Genomic DNA, 19,057 nt, shown 5'->3' with positions numbered 1-19,057 from the left:
TTGTAATCTCCTGACGAAGATCCCTGTGAGGGATTGAAACGTTGAGTGGAATAAAGCACAACTTATCTGCACTGAAAAACAACCTGTGAGTGTCGCTTCTTTCTGCATATATATATATATATATATATCTCAGGAACTTCTAATGGCCCTACATGTCACTTGAAGAACATTCAGGGAGTTCACCATCTGTTATAGTACACGAGTAGCAGTTTGGATGTAGTATTTAATATTATAAGAAATAGATCTAGGATCCTTATTTCTTTTTATATCAGGGATATTTATTCGGTAACCTTCCAGCATCGCTTCGGTTTTCCAAAGTTGCCCCACAAGGAAACTTCAGACGACGTCAGAAAACCGAAGCAACATATATGCCATCCAGCAATTCACATTCTTGCCAATGTGCATGATTCACTAGAACAGTCGAAGAATGGACTGAGTTTGAGGAGTTCACTTAGGCACAATGACCCTTAATGAAGTGCATTATGTATTCCTACAACAACTGCTGCTAACTTTTCCCAACTGCAACTGCACTTAGTGGTTACAAATGAGCCCTGTAGTGTGACGGGCACCCTCTGTACCCAATACAAGTAGTGCAATATAAATAAAATACATTGTGAAAACGTACCCCCATGAGGATATTCGAAATCACAGAAAAGTGCCGTGACCATCCAGATGGCTAGGTGACTTCTATTTTCCTCATATTTTAAAATGGGAGTGCATTATTTATTATAATAAACAAGTTTCTGTAAATCTAGGTCTAGGCATCACTAGGTTGTACCATGAACCAGCCCTGCCCCAGTCTGCAGTTACTACAGAATTGCAGGTCCATAAATGTACTATATTTTTTAGGAATAAATGGATTATTGCCAACATCTACTGCCATGTATTTTGAGAAAAAAAATAGTACATGACCTTATCGGACATTATGCAGAAACATAGCCACGTTATTTCAATAGTTTTTTTATTTATTTAAATTTTACATGACACACAATGTATTAATCAAAAAGAAATGTTACCAATTACAAGATATAACAATTACATTAGTAAATACTATACATTTTGAATAGTACAATGTTTGTAAAATAACAGTGAGCTGTAGTATTACATAGGGTACATTTTTGTAAAACTCTGCTAACAGGGCTAGACTGTGTAGGCACTATGGTCTCATGGAACAATCAGGAATATTTTTTGTCTCTTTCTTTAGGGTCTAAATTTTGAGAGAAGATCTTCCATTTCGAATTAAAGTTTAGGCAATTAGGAGTATTTCCAAATCTATAATCAATAGCTTCGTTGGTGTGAAGGATTTTTAATTCAAGTAACACCTCACAAATGGTTGGTATAGATTTTTCGAACCATTTTTTGAAGATTTTTCTTTGAGCTGATTAGCCACTCTAATAAGAAATATGCTACAATGTACCCTCTTTTTTCCATGAGCGCTAAAATTTTTCTTAAGAACAAGGAGCAACAATAAACAAATTGCCATTCCAATACTAATGGTTCTCATTTTACTGCCCTTTAAAGGGATGGTTCACCTTTACGTTAACTTTTAGGGTGGTGGCACACACTCAGATTCGGGGAGATTAGTCCCCCAGCAACAAATCACCTCTTCTTCTGGCGACTAATCTCCCTGAAATGCCTTCCCGTCGTCTCGAATGTGAATCGCCGGCGTGATAGCACTCGGATCACCTCGTTTTCTGAAGTTGCCTCATGAGGAAACTTGAGGCGACTTTGGAAAGCCGAAGCGATCCCAATGCCATCTCGTTGGCTATTCACATTCTAGATGGTGGGAAGGCTTTTCAGGGAGATTAGTTGCCCGAAGAAGAGAGAGATTTGTCGCTGGGCGTCTTTAGTGATAGCCAAGAGCCAATTACTTAGAAATTACTTAATTGGCCACAAATTTTGAGGCTAACTGAAGTCTGAAACAAAAGCCCCATTTGTTTGTTTATGTTAGGCTTTTGGACACCTCCGCCCCTGAATGTTTCTTTATGCACTCAAAGGATCACGCCTGCAAAAAAAATAAACAGACTAGTTATACAATTATAAAACATACAGGAATTATACCACCAAGTGGGTGAAAGGTGTATGTTTTCTCTAAAAAAGAAGTATAAATACACCTTGCACAATCAATGAATTATGAAGTAGCCAAGTTTGGAAGAAACCCCAGAGTGTGGGTAATAGATAGGTATTCACCAGGACAAAAAGTTTTAGTGTGAGAATCTTTTAAAGTGGACCTGTCACCCAGACACACAAAGCTGTATAATAAAAGTCCTTTTCAAATTAAACATGAAATCCAATTTTTATTTTTTATTAAAGCATTCATAGCTGTTGTAAGCTCATTTAAAAATCTCAGTTGTCAATCAAATATTGTCTGCCCCTCCTCTATACCTTAGGCATAGAGGCGGGGCAGACAATTACTTCCTAGATGTCACTGCTCTCCACACATTCCCCCTCTTTCTTCCCTGTTTAATTGTGTAGCCAGGGCATGGTGGATGGACATCGGGTCCCCCATTCTGTTGCACAAACAAGATTCTGAGATGATGCAAGGTAGAGTTCTGAAGCGGGTCGGATACCCTCGGGTTACCTGCAAAAAAAATGGGCACTCTGCGGAATGAAGGGAGGATTTTCAGGTGCGGGTATAGCCGCGGGTCTGTGCGTCATGGGTCTGGTTGCGGTTCTCATTTAAATTTCTTATCTTATCTAATATTGTCTATATTTTACTGCCTTTAAAGTTTTACAAAACTTGTTTCTGTCCCTACCCACTTTGATGACATCACTTCCGCTTTGCAGCACCATCACTTCCTGCTTGATGGTGGTTGGCGGGTTGTGTTGCGGTAAAGGCAGTTGCAGGTCCGAGTCGGGTAGCGGATCAAAGTGGGTAAATATGCGGGTTCGGGTCAGGTCCGGGTCTTAGAAATTAGTTCCGTGCAGAACTCTAATGCAAGGCTTGTTTTAATAACAGTGTCTGCAAAATGGCTCCTGCCTGCTTGCTATAATTATGAATTCCCAGACTGAAGGAAACAAGATTCAAATTATTTATATAGTGTAATCAAAGTTCATTTAGCTTGACTAATGTGATAAAATAGAATTTTGAATAATTTTTTTGGGTGACGGGTCCCCTTTAAATGAACGCAGCAGTGAATAAAAACAAAAAAACAAACAGTCATTAATTAGAACATGGATGGCCCAACATGTTTCGTGCCAATGGAGGCATTTAATAATAGGCTCATAGACCCCCATGTCATAATTGGCTTTGTTTTGTCAGTGGGAGAACCACAGCCTGTATATCCCTATGTCTGTCTTTCCAATAACAAGGCTGTACCCACACACAATTGTGGAAGGAAGTTGTGGCTTGTGTGACTAGTGGCTGTAACAGTTGTGGTCAGAGACTGTGTCCTGCCATCTGGCCACTCTTGGAAGCGGACACACACACACAAGCAGGTATATACTGCAAGTGACCATCTGCTGACCCCTGTATTTACCCCCTGCAGGGCAGGAGGAGCTGACCCGTGCCAGGTTAAACATTAGAAGACCTTCCCATTGTTTGCATTGGAACCCCTACTGTATGCTGACCAACTGTATCAGTGAGGTTTCATTAACCCTCTCACTGTGCTGCTTACAACCTTGTATCTTTAAATAGCAAAAGTAGCAGAAAAAAACGAAAGCAAAAAGGATATCCTAAGGAAATGTTTATTTTATATTTTTTTTTAAGCATCCACAAAAGCTTCTAATTCATTTTTTTTTTAATGTGGGTGTTATTTCTTTAAAAGCAACTCAATAAGACAAACCTGTGTTTAAAGGGAAAGATTTTGTGAAAAGAGCCCAAATCTGCTATTTCCCTAACCTATATGAAATTGTGTTGATGTTTTGCAGCGCTGGTACTCCTGTGGTTTAAATGTATCTTGCCTTCTCTTTAGTGGGGTTTTCCCGCATTCATTCATTTTGCAATGATCTGTAAATGTATGTATCCTTTGATGAAAAATTACCCAGATGTGTGTAAATAGACCCATGGTCCTGTATAAAGTAAATACAGGCTAATAGAACCTTTCCTCTCTCCAGCAGGGAACATGCCTGACCTTTCATCTGATGGATTTAAAATGAACTCCCTGGTTGGTAAGTGTAACAACCTACCCCCTAGCCCTGTCCATGATAAGAGCAGCTGCTATGGTTCATTTATTTGAATTTGTGTAGGAGGTGCAAGGGTTAGGCTCAGAAACCACAATCAGCAGCTCACTGGCTGTTAAAGGACAAGGAAAGGCAAAAAAATAAAATCCCATTTTTACTTTCTTTAATTAAAAAGAAACCTATCTCCAATATACTTTAATTAAAAAATGTGTACCGTTTTTATAAGAAACCTGACTGTATGCAGTGTAATTCTCCCTTCATTTACTGTTGTGGATAGGAATTGTCAGACGGTCCCTAACTGCTGAGCAGGGAAACAATCATACTTATGAACAGCAGGGGGAGCCTTCGCCTTAATTCCCAGCCATGCAGAACTCAAGCAGCTTTGTTTATGACGATCCCTAAGCAGCCCAGACCACGCTGAGCATGTGCACTTAGTCTTAGTCTTGCAAAGATGTTTAACAAAGTTACAAGATGGTGACCCCCTGTAGCCAACTTTGAAAGCTTAAATCATTTGTTTGATTAGGCTTGTGGTGCAGTAAGTTCATGCTTATGTTTAGTATACAAAATACAGCATTTCTAGCCTTATTCTATTTTAGACTTTCCTTGTCCTTTAAAGTGCTCTGGTGGATGATGGGAGTTGTAGTTTAGCAGCAGCAGCTGACATGGAATGTTGTACGCCTTCTGTCAATTATAAATGCCATAGAATTCTTTTTACTGTCAGTGTATTCCTGGGGGGGGGGGGGTAATTTATTAAAATCCGAAAATTTAAATTTTTTACATTAGAAAACTCAATTATTTCGAATTTTCAAGATTTATTATACCCTGATGCTCCAAAAAGCCAGAATCTGAAAATCCGCAGTCTCAGACCTGTCGAGGCCCTGTATGTCAATGGGAGAGACACCCATCTCAGTTTGACATTTTCGTGGTCTGAGCTGGGTTTAGTCCGAAAATTGAACTTTTTGGAGCAAAAACTGGAAAAAGAGCGATTCAGGGAAAAAAACACAAAAAATTAGAGCAGTTCGGGAAAAAGCCGAAAAATTTGAGCAATTTGGTTTTCTGCAATCACATTTAATTTAATTTTTTTTTTATTAATAAATAAGCTCAAATCAGGCATGAGAGTTTGGTTGTGTTTTTTTTTTTTATAAATAAAATATATGATAAATTTGGATTTTAGTAAATAACTCCCCTAATATATGACATGTTAAATCAGGGATTTAATGGGAGAGACTCCCATCTCAATTTGAAGTTTTTGCGGTCTGAGCTGGGTCTAGCTCGAAAATCTGACTTTTTCGGGCAAAACCTGGAAAAATTTGAGCGATTCAGGGAAAAAAAAGCTCCAAAAATATGAGCAATTTGGGAAAAAGCCCGAAAAATTTGAGCGTTTTGGTTTTCCACTATGCCATTTAATTGAATTTTTAAATTAACAAATAAGCTTAAATCAGGCATGGGAGTTTGGTTGTGTTTTTTTTTTTTTATAAATAAAAAATATGAGATAAATTCGGATTTTAGTAAATAACCCCCCTTATATATGACATGTTAAATGAGGGATTTTTAGCCTGCAGCCCAGTGGATATCAAAGTTAAGTTAAGTTATAGCTGTAGTTCTACAACAGTAGAAAGACTTCACATTGATATCCGTTTAAAGGTAAAGTGGGGTTACATTATAATTACCCTGCATTTATTTATACATTTCTTATAATATTCACTGTTCATTTAAGTTGATCTGCTGTACAGTATCATGCGTGAACATGTGAGAGCACAAATTGTGTGATCCATGGTCACTGATGTCAATGCACCGTGTAGCAAGTAGTTTGTTCTCTGCTTTTTCATTCAGTGCAGCTGAACAGCTCCCTCTTGTGGACTCAAAACACGTCCTCACAGTACAGTATGACTACCTGAATGAATGCATTGCTAGTAAATATATAATAAGCAACTTTTCATTGTATATCTGGACAAATATATACAAGATCATTTTCTACATAAAAAGCACGTTTTTTAATGTAATTTTCTAATAGGTGCACAAGATATATTGCATTAATACAGGAGTTTGTGCTAGGCCAAACGGAATACAACTGCCTTTAGTGTATTATAAAATTGTGTCAAACACTGCTCCCAACTAAAAACATATAATGTGAGGACTGTTCTTGAAATTTAATCCCCTAGATACTTGTGCAATATCCACATATTCGAAGGGTAGTTCATTTTCATCAAGAATATCATTTTCAAATATTACACAGCAACTAATAACTTATGAGTATTTTCAAATTATTTTTTTTTTGCCTGTTTTACCTGCTTATGCTCAGGCCCCCCTAGGCTGACTTGGACAATTGGCTATTATAGTATATTCACTTTATTTACTTCTGACACCAGGTGGCAGTATGAACACACAGATGTAATAAAATATAGTTGTATATATAGTCCGCTGTTCTTCATGACGTCAATATTAAGTGCCTTTCAGAAGTAAAATAACTGTAATAAACGTATTTATTATATGGGTCAGACCCATTGGTCTTTAAAAAAAAAAATCTTATAAAGTGTCCCTTTGTCTGTAAAGTTACTTGCTTGTGTTTGATGTTCTGGAGACCCTAACTGGCCTAAGTTATCACAGAAATTTGGGATATGGCATCTTTTATTATTTATTGCGGTTAAATGAATGAGCACACGGAGGAAGCACCCGGTCCTATAAAATGTTGAACGGAGTGCGGGAGGCTTTGGACTATATATATATAGATAGATAGATAGATAGATAGATAGATATGGATGAAGCTTGCAGATAGATATGGATGAAGCTTGCACTCACAGGTTTTCAAGTGTTTATTGGATCAAAAAATTTATTGGAGCTTAGTGTGTGTGTGTGTGTGTGTGTGTGTGTGTGTGTGTGTGTGTGTGTGTGTGTGTGTGTGTGTGTGTGTGTGTGTGTGTGTGTGTATATATATATATATATATATATATATATATATATATATATATATATACACACACTAAGCAGCCGCTCTCAAATCCAAACTTCTCCGGATGAATTCAGGTGCAGGGACAAAAGTGGTATATATAAAATTGTTCAAAGACCCGCACTCCACTTCTGTGTTTAATTAAATTGATTTTATTTTGTGCATATCATACATCCGACGTGTGGCCCAGATTGTGTGATATGCACAAAATAAAATCAATTTAATTAAACACAGAAGTGGATAGGATTACCACCTGGCCGGTATTTTACTGGCCTGGTCAGTAAAAATGATGGCGGATCCCAATGTTATTAGTAGGAAAAAAAAAAAAAAAAAAAAAAATATATATATATATATATATATATATATATATATGTATATATATATATATATATATAGGAAGGCCGGTAATTTTTTACAGAAAAGGTGGCAACCCTTGAACAAAAATATATATATATATATATATATATCTATATATCTATATATCTATATATATATCTATATATATATCTATATATACTGAATCAGGTAAAGTTACATAAGAGGAGCTCCGGAGCAGACCTGTCATCTGATCTCATTTTTTTGATACATCATTGCAACATAATATATTTTTGTGTTAAGGGAGCAGGAAATGACAGCTAAATGAATGTAATGAAACAGAGTTGCAATGGTATTGTGTTTTTAGTAGTTGAATGTATGTATTGTAGAGAGAGTATTAATAGCTGTAATCTATGTAAGTTATGCACATTGTAAATGAGTGATATGTAAATGATAGTCACATTTCGGTGATGATGTTATTACGTCAGCCTCAATTTGTCTAGTTTCCCACCAACTGTTGTATAAATGGCTCTCTTGTAATTCATTAGACACTTTGAGAAAAGCCTCGGAGGAGGCCGAAACGTCAGTCTCATATGAATGAATTGATATTGCACCCAGGCAATCTATACTATTTTTCGAGAGTGCTGATTACCTCATGGATTGATATATATATATATATATATATATATATATATATATATATATATATATATACCAGTATTATTCATAGGCTGATGGGAGTTTTCACTTCTAGGCTACCACCAATTTGGCACAATTGCGGAGCTTGTTTTAGCATTCCAATTGGTGCCCCACTGCCTAAGGCCTAGGCATGAACACCCAGACCCACCGTTTGGAACTGTAAGCCTATAAACATGGTCCAATGATTTAGAGCTCTTCACGTTCTTTATATTCAATATACCCAAATCATTTTACTAATAGGGAAAAAATATAAGTAAGAAGCACTTATTTTTTTCTGGTTACCCAACAAGCAGGTTCCCATGCAACACAGTGTTTTGAACTCTAAATATTCTGCAGTCCTGATTTACGTGCAGTGGATATAAAAAAAAATATAATGTTTTCTAAATGTAAAATTCTGCCTTCAGGGTACCTGGGGGTATTTTATACTGTTAATATTTGCTTTCCCATAAGTCTATAAGCTTCCAGGTCTGTCTGGTGTGGAATGCTGTTTTCCTTAGTGCCATATCCTGCAGTAATATTAATACTTTATCAGACATAAGTAAACCCTTTTATCTCACCTCTGTTTTATAAAATACATTATCATAGTACTTTTATCTACTGTGTTGTTGTTTCAAACCAGTGATGATGATAATAATTATTATTGTTAGTACAATAATAAGTCACTGGTCCTTTGATGGGCAAATTCTTTTGTTATCACGAGCGCATACATATTTTTCCATATCTTATTCGTTTCAGCAGGTGGTGGGATGTTGTTTACCTTTTCTTTCCAGTTGGAAACCTGTGCTTTGTTGCTGGGAAAATTCAGGAAATTAGAAGTTTTACACCTTCCAAAACAAAAGACTAAAAAGAGCACAAGTCTAGTCATACATACCAGATTTGCACTGGGCGCAGCTTTTCTTCTCTTCCTGCAGTTGCAATTGTTGTGGCTAAATGATAAGATCAGTTGTTATTTTTTATCATTTCGCACAAAACCTTGAATTTAACTACAGTGCGTATCTTCTATGTATTTATAGTTTATCATTGTATTGATTCCTGATTGTTCTGGCAAGGCATTGTACAGTGCCGAATGCATAAGCGGTGAACTTAAATAAAAATATAAATACAGACATGGATGTGTATGTCCCCTTGCAAGGTCAGAAACCACGGAGAATAATCTAATGTAATCGCACCATAACTTAACCTTTAAAATGACGGCGGCCATATAAAAGCTACTGATTCGGTCCTTCCCAACCAGTTTGGGAGCTTATTGGCCAATGTATGGGGCCCTTCAATTGAGTTGCCTGAATCATATCTGGACAATTATCAGCCATATACTGATCTGGCAGCTTTAAAAATCCCATTGGGGTATTTATTTAATTGGCTTAGTAGTGCGTTCCTAGCCCTAGCAGGCCTGCATTTACCAACATTGTGATCCATTCGTTTGGACCTTGGGTTGGATAGACTCAATGTTGCCCACCTCAAGGGAGACTTATGGGAGAAAGATCTCCTTTTGTGATCTTGCCAAACAAGCAGTAAATGAATGTCCAGCTCTACGCTAAAAGTTTGACTGCAAATGTTGCAAGGAATTGTTTGAAACATACTTTTTTTATACATGTCAACTCACCCATATTTTTTGAGAGTTACCTTGATTTAAGCCTCTATAACCCACAGTAACAGGTCTGTCACCCACTGTCAGTATTTTGCATCCAAAACCTAACCTAACCACTCCACTGAAATCCACAGAAGATGTCCAATATCCATCCAAAGCAGAGCAGCAAGCATGGCAGGGGCTGGGCAGAAGCAGGGGCGTAACTATAGAGGAAGCAGACTCTGTCACCTTTTAATAAAATGCTCACCGGCTGGTGGTGGAGGCAGGAGCAAATGGGCGGGGCGTGTTGTAGAAAGGGGTGGGTCGTGACATAAAGGGGTGTAGCCAGAATGCACAATTGCCCAAAAGGGAGAAAAAAAGGTAAATTTTGAGCGGGTTGCGGGCAGGCCGAGGGCTTTTGTTAGGAGTATTACAAATTTACCAGCAGCTGCATTGCCGGTACATTTGTAATACTGGCCCTGGCCTTGGCAGGTGTTTTACCGGCAAGAGAGAGAGAGAGAGGAAAAAGACTCAGGCACACAGGTCAAACCAATAAAAAGTCACTATAGTGTGTTCCTGGTGTGCATCAGTATTTTTCAAATATTATCTCACACACGTGTGTCCATGGACCAGCTTGCAGCGACTATGGAATAAGCTTATTGATGGCCACACTGTAGAAATGTGAATTTATATCTCTTGAACTGCAAAACACAACAGTGTGTAGTATTTAAAGAGTAATAGGCTCAGTAAAAACTTTCAACAATCTTTATTTCGCCAACAATTACATAAAAATCAAATACTTTGTGCTTTACTTAGCCCACGTTAAAACAAACCACATGATCAGCAATGTGGGTGCTGATCCCACATACATTATTTTTGTGAGTGTTTTAAGCCCAGATTTTTCTTTCTATCCTTTGTGAATTGGCTACCTGTCCAACATAAACCTGCTTGTAATATTAACAGTGACTAGCCCCCTGTCTGAGGCCCATAGAGCAGTGGCAGACAGGCCTCTGTGTAGACTCCATTTTATCCAAATCATCCAAATTCTAAAAAAAATATTTCCTTTTTCTCTGTAATAATAAAACAGTACCTTGTACTTGATTCAAACAAAGATATAATTAATGCTTATTGGATGCAAAACCAGCCTATTGGGTTTATTTATGTTTACATTAAGGCTTACCCTGAGCAACCGCACCGTGCCATTAGCTCAACAACACCACGATGTAGAGAATTCATTATTTTCATGGGGAACAGCAAACAATCGTTTTTTTTTCTGAATATTTTGGAGAAAATCTCTCTTCCCAAACCATGAGCCAGTGGATCTCAGACTCCAGTTTTAGTAGAATGGCACATTCACATTGAGTATAAAAAACAGGGCACGATCGTTAAATTGTACCTAAATCGTTTCTGAAAGTGCTATCGGGTAATAGTAACCTATTAAAGTCAGTCTGTTGCCTCTATTCTCAGTCTGCAAAACTCATTGTGACTCTTCAAATGATGTAGCAAAAGCCAGCAGTTTTGTTATACATTGTTTTATGAGTGAGAATCTGCCTTAATTAAATGTATGCAGTATTTCTTAGAGCTAAATATTCTTTTATTATGCAAAATGTTATTTTACTTTGTCTCAGTTGTAATAGCCTGAAAATGCAACACCAACAATGAAATGGGACCTGTTATCCAGAATGTTTCGGCTTTCTGGATAACTGATCTTTCCGTAATTTGGATCTTTATACCTTAAGTCTACTAGAAAATCATGTAAACATAAATAAACCTAATAGGCTGGTTTTGCGTCCAATAAGGATTAATTATATCTTCGTTTAGATCAAGTACAAGGTACTTTTTTAAAAATTGGATGATTTGTATAAAATGGACTTTATGGGGCAAATTCACTAATCTCCAAAAATTTGCTAGCGGCGGCTTCACTCAAATCGCAAAACTTCGCCAGGCTTAGATTCGCCAGGACAACGCTAATTCACTAAAATCCAAAGTTACGTCCAGGGCGCCGAACGCTGGCGAATTTGCGCTAGCGTTACTGCGGCAAGCAAAGCGAAGTTGCGCTAGCGTTGGCTAATTTGCATATGGGGGGAAGTTAAAGTTGAATGGACGTATATGTTGCAGCCAATACATTACACTACACAAGCCTGGGAAACCTTAATAAAATAAAATAGAGTTGTTATATTGCCCTACACATGAGCCCAGTGTATAATTTATGTGCCATATGGTAGGAAATGTAGGGGGGAAGCCGGGTACTCCAGAAAAAAATTACGCTCTTTTGCAGCCTATCACCCTGAAAAGTCGCCAGCGTTTTGGGAATCTTCAACTATTATTTGAGGAAGTCCTATCTACTCTATTGCACTTTGCCTGGTCTGAGCTGGCGAAGGCAAGTCTGGCACAAGAGGTAACGTTCAGTAAAATCCACATCTTAGTGAATTTGCGAAGTAACGCTCTTTCGCCAGAGGGAAACTTCGCCTGGTGTAAGAGTGCGAAGTAGCGCTAGAGTCTATCTCCTTCGCTAGCAAAGTTATGCCAGCGACCGTTAGTAAATCAGCGAAATACCGAAATTATGTCACACTGGCAAATTTTCGCCAGCGTTAGTCACATCGCCCTTTAGTAAATATGCCCCTATTGGAGATGGCCTTTCCATAATTCTGAGCTTTCCTGGTAACGGATCCCATACCTGTACTTCTTTTCCAGACTGGTCAGGCCTTCCTTATCTTGCTACAAGGATAGAGAGAAATGAAAATATTGATGTGATAATGATCCTTTTATATTCCTAGAAATCCAGGGCACCAAAAAAGTGTTGAACCCAAACCTTACCCTAATTGACCTTTAAACTTGGCTTGGCTTTCAGGAAAAATGAGTACAGCCAACTTAATTATCACTTTAACTGCCCTCCTATTAGTCATATGTCCTGCAGTTTGACTATCAATCTGCAATTGTGCTAATATATAGTTTTGCAGCATTATACACACAAGAATTGCTTTTTCCTACTTTGCTGAAGAGTAGACCTTCCTGGCCAGGTATAGTCACTGCTTGTTGTCCATTTCTGTTTCAGCTTTGTTGAGTGGTCTGCAGTTTGCATTCATTGATCAATGAGCTATTCTAAACTACAACCCACCGACAGCAATGAATGTTTATTGCAGCCATTACATGTACCGTTGTGCTAAATCCAGATCCAGATCTTGTTTTTCCTTTTGTACTCCACAATGCACTTTCATTATGTAGAAGTGTGTTTTTCATTCCGAGACTTTGGGTCTGATTGAAGAATTCTCTAGCTTTCTGCTACATAAACCACACGTGAGTTCCTTAACTCATGGTTTCTTTATTTGAATATCTTGGTTTCTGGCAATCGTTTTTTTTGCCAAGCAAAAAAATAAAGGGCTTGGCAGGTTTTAGATGCCAAGGTTTTTACTTGCTCGGGAGAAGCATTGAGAGGAAGCTAAGGTATTCGAATGAAGATGAACCATGTGAGAGTTTAGGAACTTGCGTGTGGTTTTAGTAGCCGAAGGCTGAACATTCTTAAATCAGCCCCTTTTTGTTCCTTGAGGTGGATAGAATTACAGTGCTTTTACTCCTTAACATATTTTAATATGACCTTTATCATGATACTGTACATTATCAGCCCCTTTTGGATTTGCAGGGAGGTAGGCTGTAGTAGAGATCAAAGCATTTCCAATTTGTCTCCTTCACATGATTATGGGTAAGGCATTTTGGGGAGATTTGGTTACTAATCTCCTCGTCTTTGCGGCAACCAATCTCCCCAAACGCCTTCCCTCACTCTGCGCCGGCTAAAATGAAAAAATGCCGACGCTAATCACACGCGACATTTCGTTTTCCGAAGTCACCCCAAGTTTCCTCGTGAGGCAACTTCGGAAAACGAACCGTCGCGTGTGATTTGCGCCGGCGTTTTTTCATTTTAACCGGGAAGCGAGGGAAGGTGTTTGGCGTCTCCCCAAAACGCCTAGTGTGGCCTTACCCTAAATATCCAACTCAATTCAATTCTATAAGCATAGGCCTTTAACTGGGAAGCTTTCTGGTTTATGGGACATAAACATATAACCATGGTTAGAATTGATTTTAGCTAACGTCTACTTGTACCTCTGTCATCTGGGCGTTTTTCTAATGGTTCACTGAAGAAAGCAGGTTGATTAAAAAAAATGTTTAAGTCATAAGTGGAGAAATATTTACTTTAGACTGTGCACAGTGTTTGAGTGCTTAGTAACTGTAGGATATGGGGGCTAGTGAAATTAAGCTGGTTACACATAGGATAATTATAGGCTATCTAACCAGTCATTGTATGTGATTTAATTTGATATTGTTGCATAATTACCACACAAATGGATGAGCGTGTGGCTTTGATCCAGTAGGTAAAGGTGGCCATACACCTGAAGTTTGTAAGGTTAGCAAACAAGCGAATCTTTGCCCTGTACAGGCACCTAGCTGGGCCATATAGGGCTGATCCAATCATATGATGCTAGTTCAGCTATTAAATCATAACAGATGCAGTTTTTAAACCTGCCTGATAGATATCTATGAGCCAGTTGGTTCAGCTATTAGGCACACCCTGCACATAACGAATCCTAGAGGTGCCACACACAAATGAATAATAGTACAGCTCACGATCAGATGCTAAATACAGCAAGAGCCTATTTGTGTCTGTGTTTGAATCCGGTTCTTCCATTCTATCCCTGACTGCAACTCCCAAAAAACACAAATAGTGTCTCCATTATTATTGGACAACCCATAGTATGGGTGGTGTAAACACCACCCGATCTCTATGAATTAAAATCTAAAGTTTTGGCACAGATCTCAAATTGACCTTTACGGTGATATTTATTTGAGGCATCTGATTGGGTTCTGTTCTCATGGCATTGGCAGAACACCTGCTTATATACGTGCAATTGTAGGCAGCAGACGTTCGCCCTGGGGAAGGGACTCTCGTATTAAGCCTCTCCCAGCACGTGGCTCAGAGGTATGAATGGGCAGCCTTGTTCCCTCTAGCTGTAATTACTGCAGAATGTGAGAGACTCTGCCTAATTATGTTGCGCTTGGAACGAGGCAGTAACAGGAGACAGAAGAAAAGACCCTGCCTGCTTTTCTCCAGGCTACCAGTCTTGAACCTGATATTCTAGTTGGGAAGGAGGCAGCTTTTCTTTGCTGACAGACGGGATGATGACCTGTCATTATTCACTGATAGATCGGGCAGTGACCTATGGCATATGCTAGTGCATGCCTGGCTGGTAAACTATTTACTTGTTGCCATTATTGTTTTGTTCTTTGGGAAATACACACACACACACAAACTACTATGATACTTTGATATTTGGAAATGCAAATGGAAGAAACAGTCTGTGCACAGAATAAGCATTATTTGACCTAAAAAAAAACTTAGAGAAACTAAAGACTGAACACTTTTGCTGATTTTTTTAATATGCTGTTTTTGAGAATCTCTTAAATCCACTCTGCTAGCTTCTGTGGCAATCTAAGGATTACTGCAGGGCATCCTGAGGTTCATTCCCTATGCAGCAGGCCTCTGCAGATATAGGGAACCCTTGTAGAACTGGCCGCATTCTGCTCTGGGTATTGGTCTGAACTTTTTTCAACTGTTGCAGACCCCCTTACATCTGTAATGTGTCCCTGTAAGTGATGCAACAGGGGGTCTACAGCAGTATAGTACTAGGATTGGGGATGGTGTTTTTTTTAATGGCAAACCCAGTATTAAAGGAGATGAGAGAGAAATGCTCACTCTAATATTTCAGCACTCTACCTACAAATATAGGAAGTTGGTTAGTTTCCATTGCCCAACATTGCTTTAAGTTCCAATTCTTTCACAATACCTTTTTTTTAAGAACATAACGAATGTTAGCAGTTTCCCATCAACTTAGCTGAAATGTGACATTCCTGTCCCCAGGCTGCCTACTTTTTTTTTTTTTTTTTTAACATTCCTTCCTTACACCAGACAACTCAATATGTTGCCTTGTAAGGTAACTCACCCTCTCAAAACAGTATGTGAAGGTGGTGGTGGAGGGGAGGTATAGTCAAACGTCCTCATTTATTGCAGTGTGACAATAGATCTGGAATATATTTAATATATGGGTGTCCAGCTGTTCTATCTACAACTTTTGGTTAGGAATTCTAACCAAAAGGGCAGGGCAGAGACACACGTGGACATTCTGAGAGATTAGTTGCCCATCGACAAATCGCCTCTTCTTCGGGCGACTAATCTTCCCGCACGGCTAGAATCTAAATCACCGGTGGGATGGCACTCGGAGCTCTTCGTTTTCCAAAGTTGCCCTGTAGTTTCCTTGTGAGGCAACTTCGGAAAACGAATCGCTCCGAGCGCCATCCCACAAGTGATTTAGATTCTAGCCGGCGGGAAGGCATCACCCGAAGAAGAGGTTGCCGGGTGACTAAATCTCCCCGAATCTTCCCGTGTGCCTCTGCCCTTAAGCCATAAGTTGGACAACCGTACATCAGTTAAGTACAAGTAAGGAAATCTACAAAGTAAATTGAAATAATTGCTGTTGTGTCAATGTGATAATACAATATAAACTCCATTCATTACAAATCATGACATTCACAGCACTGATGGAAGATTGGTGTTTCCTCAAACTGGGTTCAGGCACTTGTTTGTGAAAAGCCTCAGGGTACAGTCAACGGCCGATGGTTTACATTTTTATACTTTCTCAAACTCACCGACAGCGTTGAATGTTCTCTGAAGCCATCAAGTTGGGGCTCCAGTGCTGTCGGAGGAAAATCTGCTGAGGCCAACACATTCCAGGAGCTTGATTAGGTCACCACCGAGCGCATTATGCTGGGTATTAACCTATTCTTCAGCAGGCATGGGTGTCTACACTGCTGTCGTCAACAAATAAAATACTGTATTTTTCTGTTTCTTATTAGTGCAGTGTGGGCACCCATGTCCGGCGCTCTGTTGTTTGTAATCTGCTTGAGCATCTAACAACAATATTGTTTTAAGACTTGGTTTCCAAGCACATGGAAGTCATTGTAGCACGGTTTTCATCTGATCATCGACTGGATTTCAGCGAGATTCTATAAAGGCAAGCAAAGGAGAAAAAACCATTGTTAGAGATGCCTTTATCAGAACCCATTATAAGAAAGCAGGGATTTCATGGGAAGCATCAGAAATATAAACAGGGCATGCATTGCTTTCACTTCACCAGTACTGTTTGTTTTGCATTTTTCTTCCCTGATTCTATAGTAATATAAATGTCCTAACATATTGTATGCACAGTACATTTCCTTCTCTGCTCCATTTGTTTGAATGGGTGTTGCCTTTTTGTTTGCATCTGCTATATTGTCATTTTATATGCTCTGTGTTCTTCGGAATCTGCACTAGTAATAATTCCCAAAGCAGCCATAAAAATGTTGCCATGTTTTCACTGCAGAATATATTGGCGCTATATAATTAAAGAATAACTATCATTTCCCATTATAACATAATGGAAATTCATTTAATTACGCATAACCCAGTGACTTCAGAAGGTAGTTGCTCACATGTGCCATAATCCTAGCAATTTATATTCTCTGTTATGTGATAGGATTTGACACCTGTGGCTCTTCTTTGTTTGTAGGAAAATATACTGCCACAAAATGTAACGCTTGTGAAAAGCCAAAACCACTGACATCTTATAGGGATAAGAACATAATAATTGTGTTGGCCCAGGTGAAAGCACAAGTGGTGGATTTTTGGAATGAGAATACAAACTCTTGCAGAAATCTGCAGCGTTTTCCTGCACCCGGACCAACACCATTGTTCCAAGTGCAGGCAGCACAGAAGTTTAATGCTAGAGATGGGGCAGATTCTTAGCCAGAGTATATCAGCACTTATTTATTTGTCGTCTAATGAGTCTGGCTTTAGCGAACATTCCAGTCGTAGAGCAAGACAGAACTGTTGTGTTACTGACCGAAAGGAATTAGAGAAGGCCAAATAACTACCAGGTTATCCACACATGAAAGAAAATCCTATTTGCTCCAGAAAATGACACTGCTTTGCAAAACAATACACAATATTATAAACCTGCTTTGGTGAAATAAGATGACGGTATCTCTAGCTATTGATGGGCGGTATTATCATCAGTAAGGCAATACTATATTTTATGTGCAGAGACACACCGTCAGATTCTGGGAGATTAATCACCCGGCAACAAATCTCCTCTTCTTCGGGGCGACTAATCTCCCCGAACTGCCTTACCGCCGGCTAGAATGCCAATCGCCGGCGGGATGGCACTCTGATTGCTTCGTTTTCGGAAGTCTCCCAAAGTTACCGCACGAGGAACGAGCAGGAGATTTGTCACCAGGCAAACTTGTGTATTATAATAAATAAAGTACCCCCAGTTGCAAAATATGAGGATAGTAGAAGTTACCTCGGAGTTCCATGACCTGTTTAAAAACACTCGGCCTTCGGCCTCGTGTTTTTATATGGTCATGAAACTCCTCGGTAACTTATAATATCCTTATATTTTACAATAGGGGCTACTTTATTCACTATATAATACACAAAAGCTATGAATATCCTGTAAATTATATCCTTATAAACGGTGAGTTCTGATGTCATCAGTTATGAACGGTGAGTTCTGATGTCATTTCTGTCACATGACTCACTGAAATTTGTGTATTATAATAAATAAAGTACCCCCAGTTGTAAAATATGAGGATATTAGAAGTTACCTCGGAGTTCCATGACCTGTATAAAAACACTCGGCCTTCAGCCTCGTGTTTTTATATGGTCATGAAACTCCTCGGTAACTTATAATATCCTTATATTTTACAAGAGGGGGTACTTTATTCACTATATATTTTACAGTATAAGTTCTGCTCAAGTTCTGCCTGTTTTTTAATGTTCCCACACACCGCATTTTGTAGCTCTAATTGCCATTACTGATAGCTAAAGAAGTCTTGCCAGAGCTTTGAGCTGGGTTCACACAGGGGCAGGCAATCCCTTTCTCTTTCTACCTAGTGTCCTTATGGCACCTTACAGTAACACTGAAGGATTCTCAGTCCCCCTCCTCCACCAGTCACAAAATCTCCTTTATGAGTCATAATAGCGAAGGAGGTGGCTCCTCTGCATTTGATATACCAGCCCCATCATGTCCCTTTAAATATGTTGACATTTAAGTGGGTAGCACAAAGTCATTTGCCATTGTACTTATAGAAACCTTGAACTCTTGCCGGAGGCACATTGTCAGTAGGGCAGCATTCATGTATCTCTGTGTGATGCAATATGAATAAATGATTTTGTATGTGCCAAGTTCTGCATTCTGACCTATATGCTTTGCCTAGCAAGTAATGAATCATTCTTTATTAGATCTTGAAACATAAACAATGGCGTAAAACCTTTTTCTCTATATAATTATACTGTATTAATAATGCCATCTTTGTGTTCT

The 19,057-nt window shown here is 38.8% G+C and overlaps 1 protein-coding gene across 10 annotated transcripts in view; it reads left to right on the top strand.

Annotated features, from left to right (window-relative positions):
- The window catches only part of nr6a1.L (nuclear receptor subfamily 6 group A member 1 L homeolog), a 169,325-nt gene that overhangs the window by 43,785 nt on the left and 106,483 nt on the right, over positions 1-19,057 (top strand). For 4 of the 10 annotated variants that reach the window (XM_018229561.2, XM_041572498.1, XM_041572493.1 and 1 more), the window contains one exon: positions 4,057-4,110. The exons of 3 other annotated variants lie outside the window; for them this stretch is intronic. In XM_018229561.2, the coding sequence (XP_018085050.1) occupies positions 4,057-4,110 (54 nt within the window). The remainder of the gene's footprint in view (positions 1-4,056; positions 4,111-19,057) is intronic. 3 more of the 10 variants (XM_018229562.2, XM_041572494.1, XM_018229564.2) reach the window with 1 other exon arrangement.

This window comes from Xenopus laevis, chromosome 8L (genome assembly GCF_017654675.1).
Source record: "Xenopus laevis strain J_2021 chromosome 8L, Xenopus_laevis_v10.1, whole genome shotgun sequence".
NCBI lineage: Eukaryota > Metazoa > Chordata > Amphibia > Anura > Pipidae > Xenopus > Xenopus laevis.
This window is presented reverse-complemented; position numbering and strand designations above follow the sequence as displayed.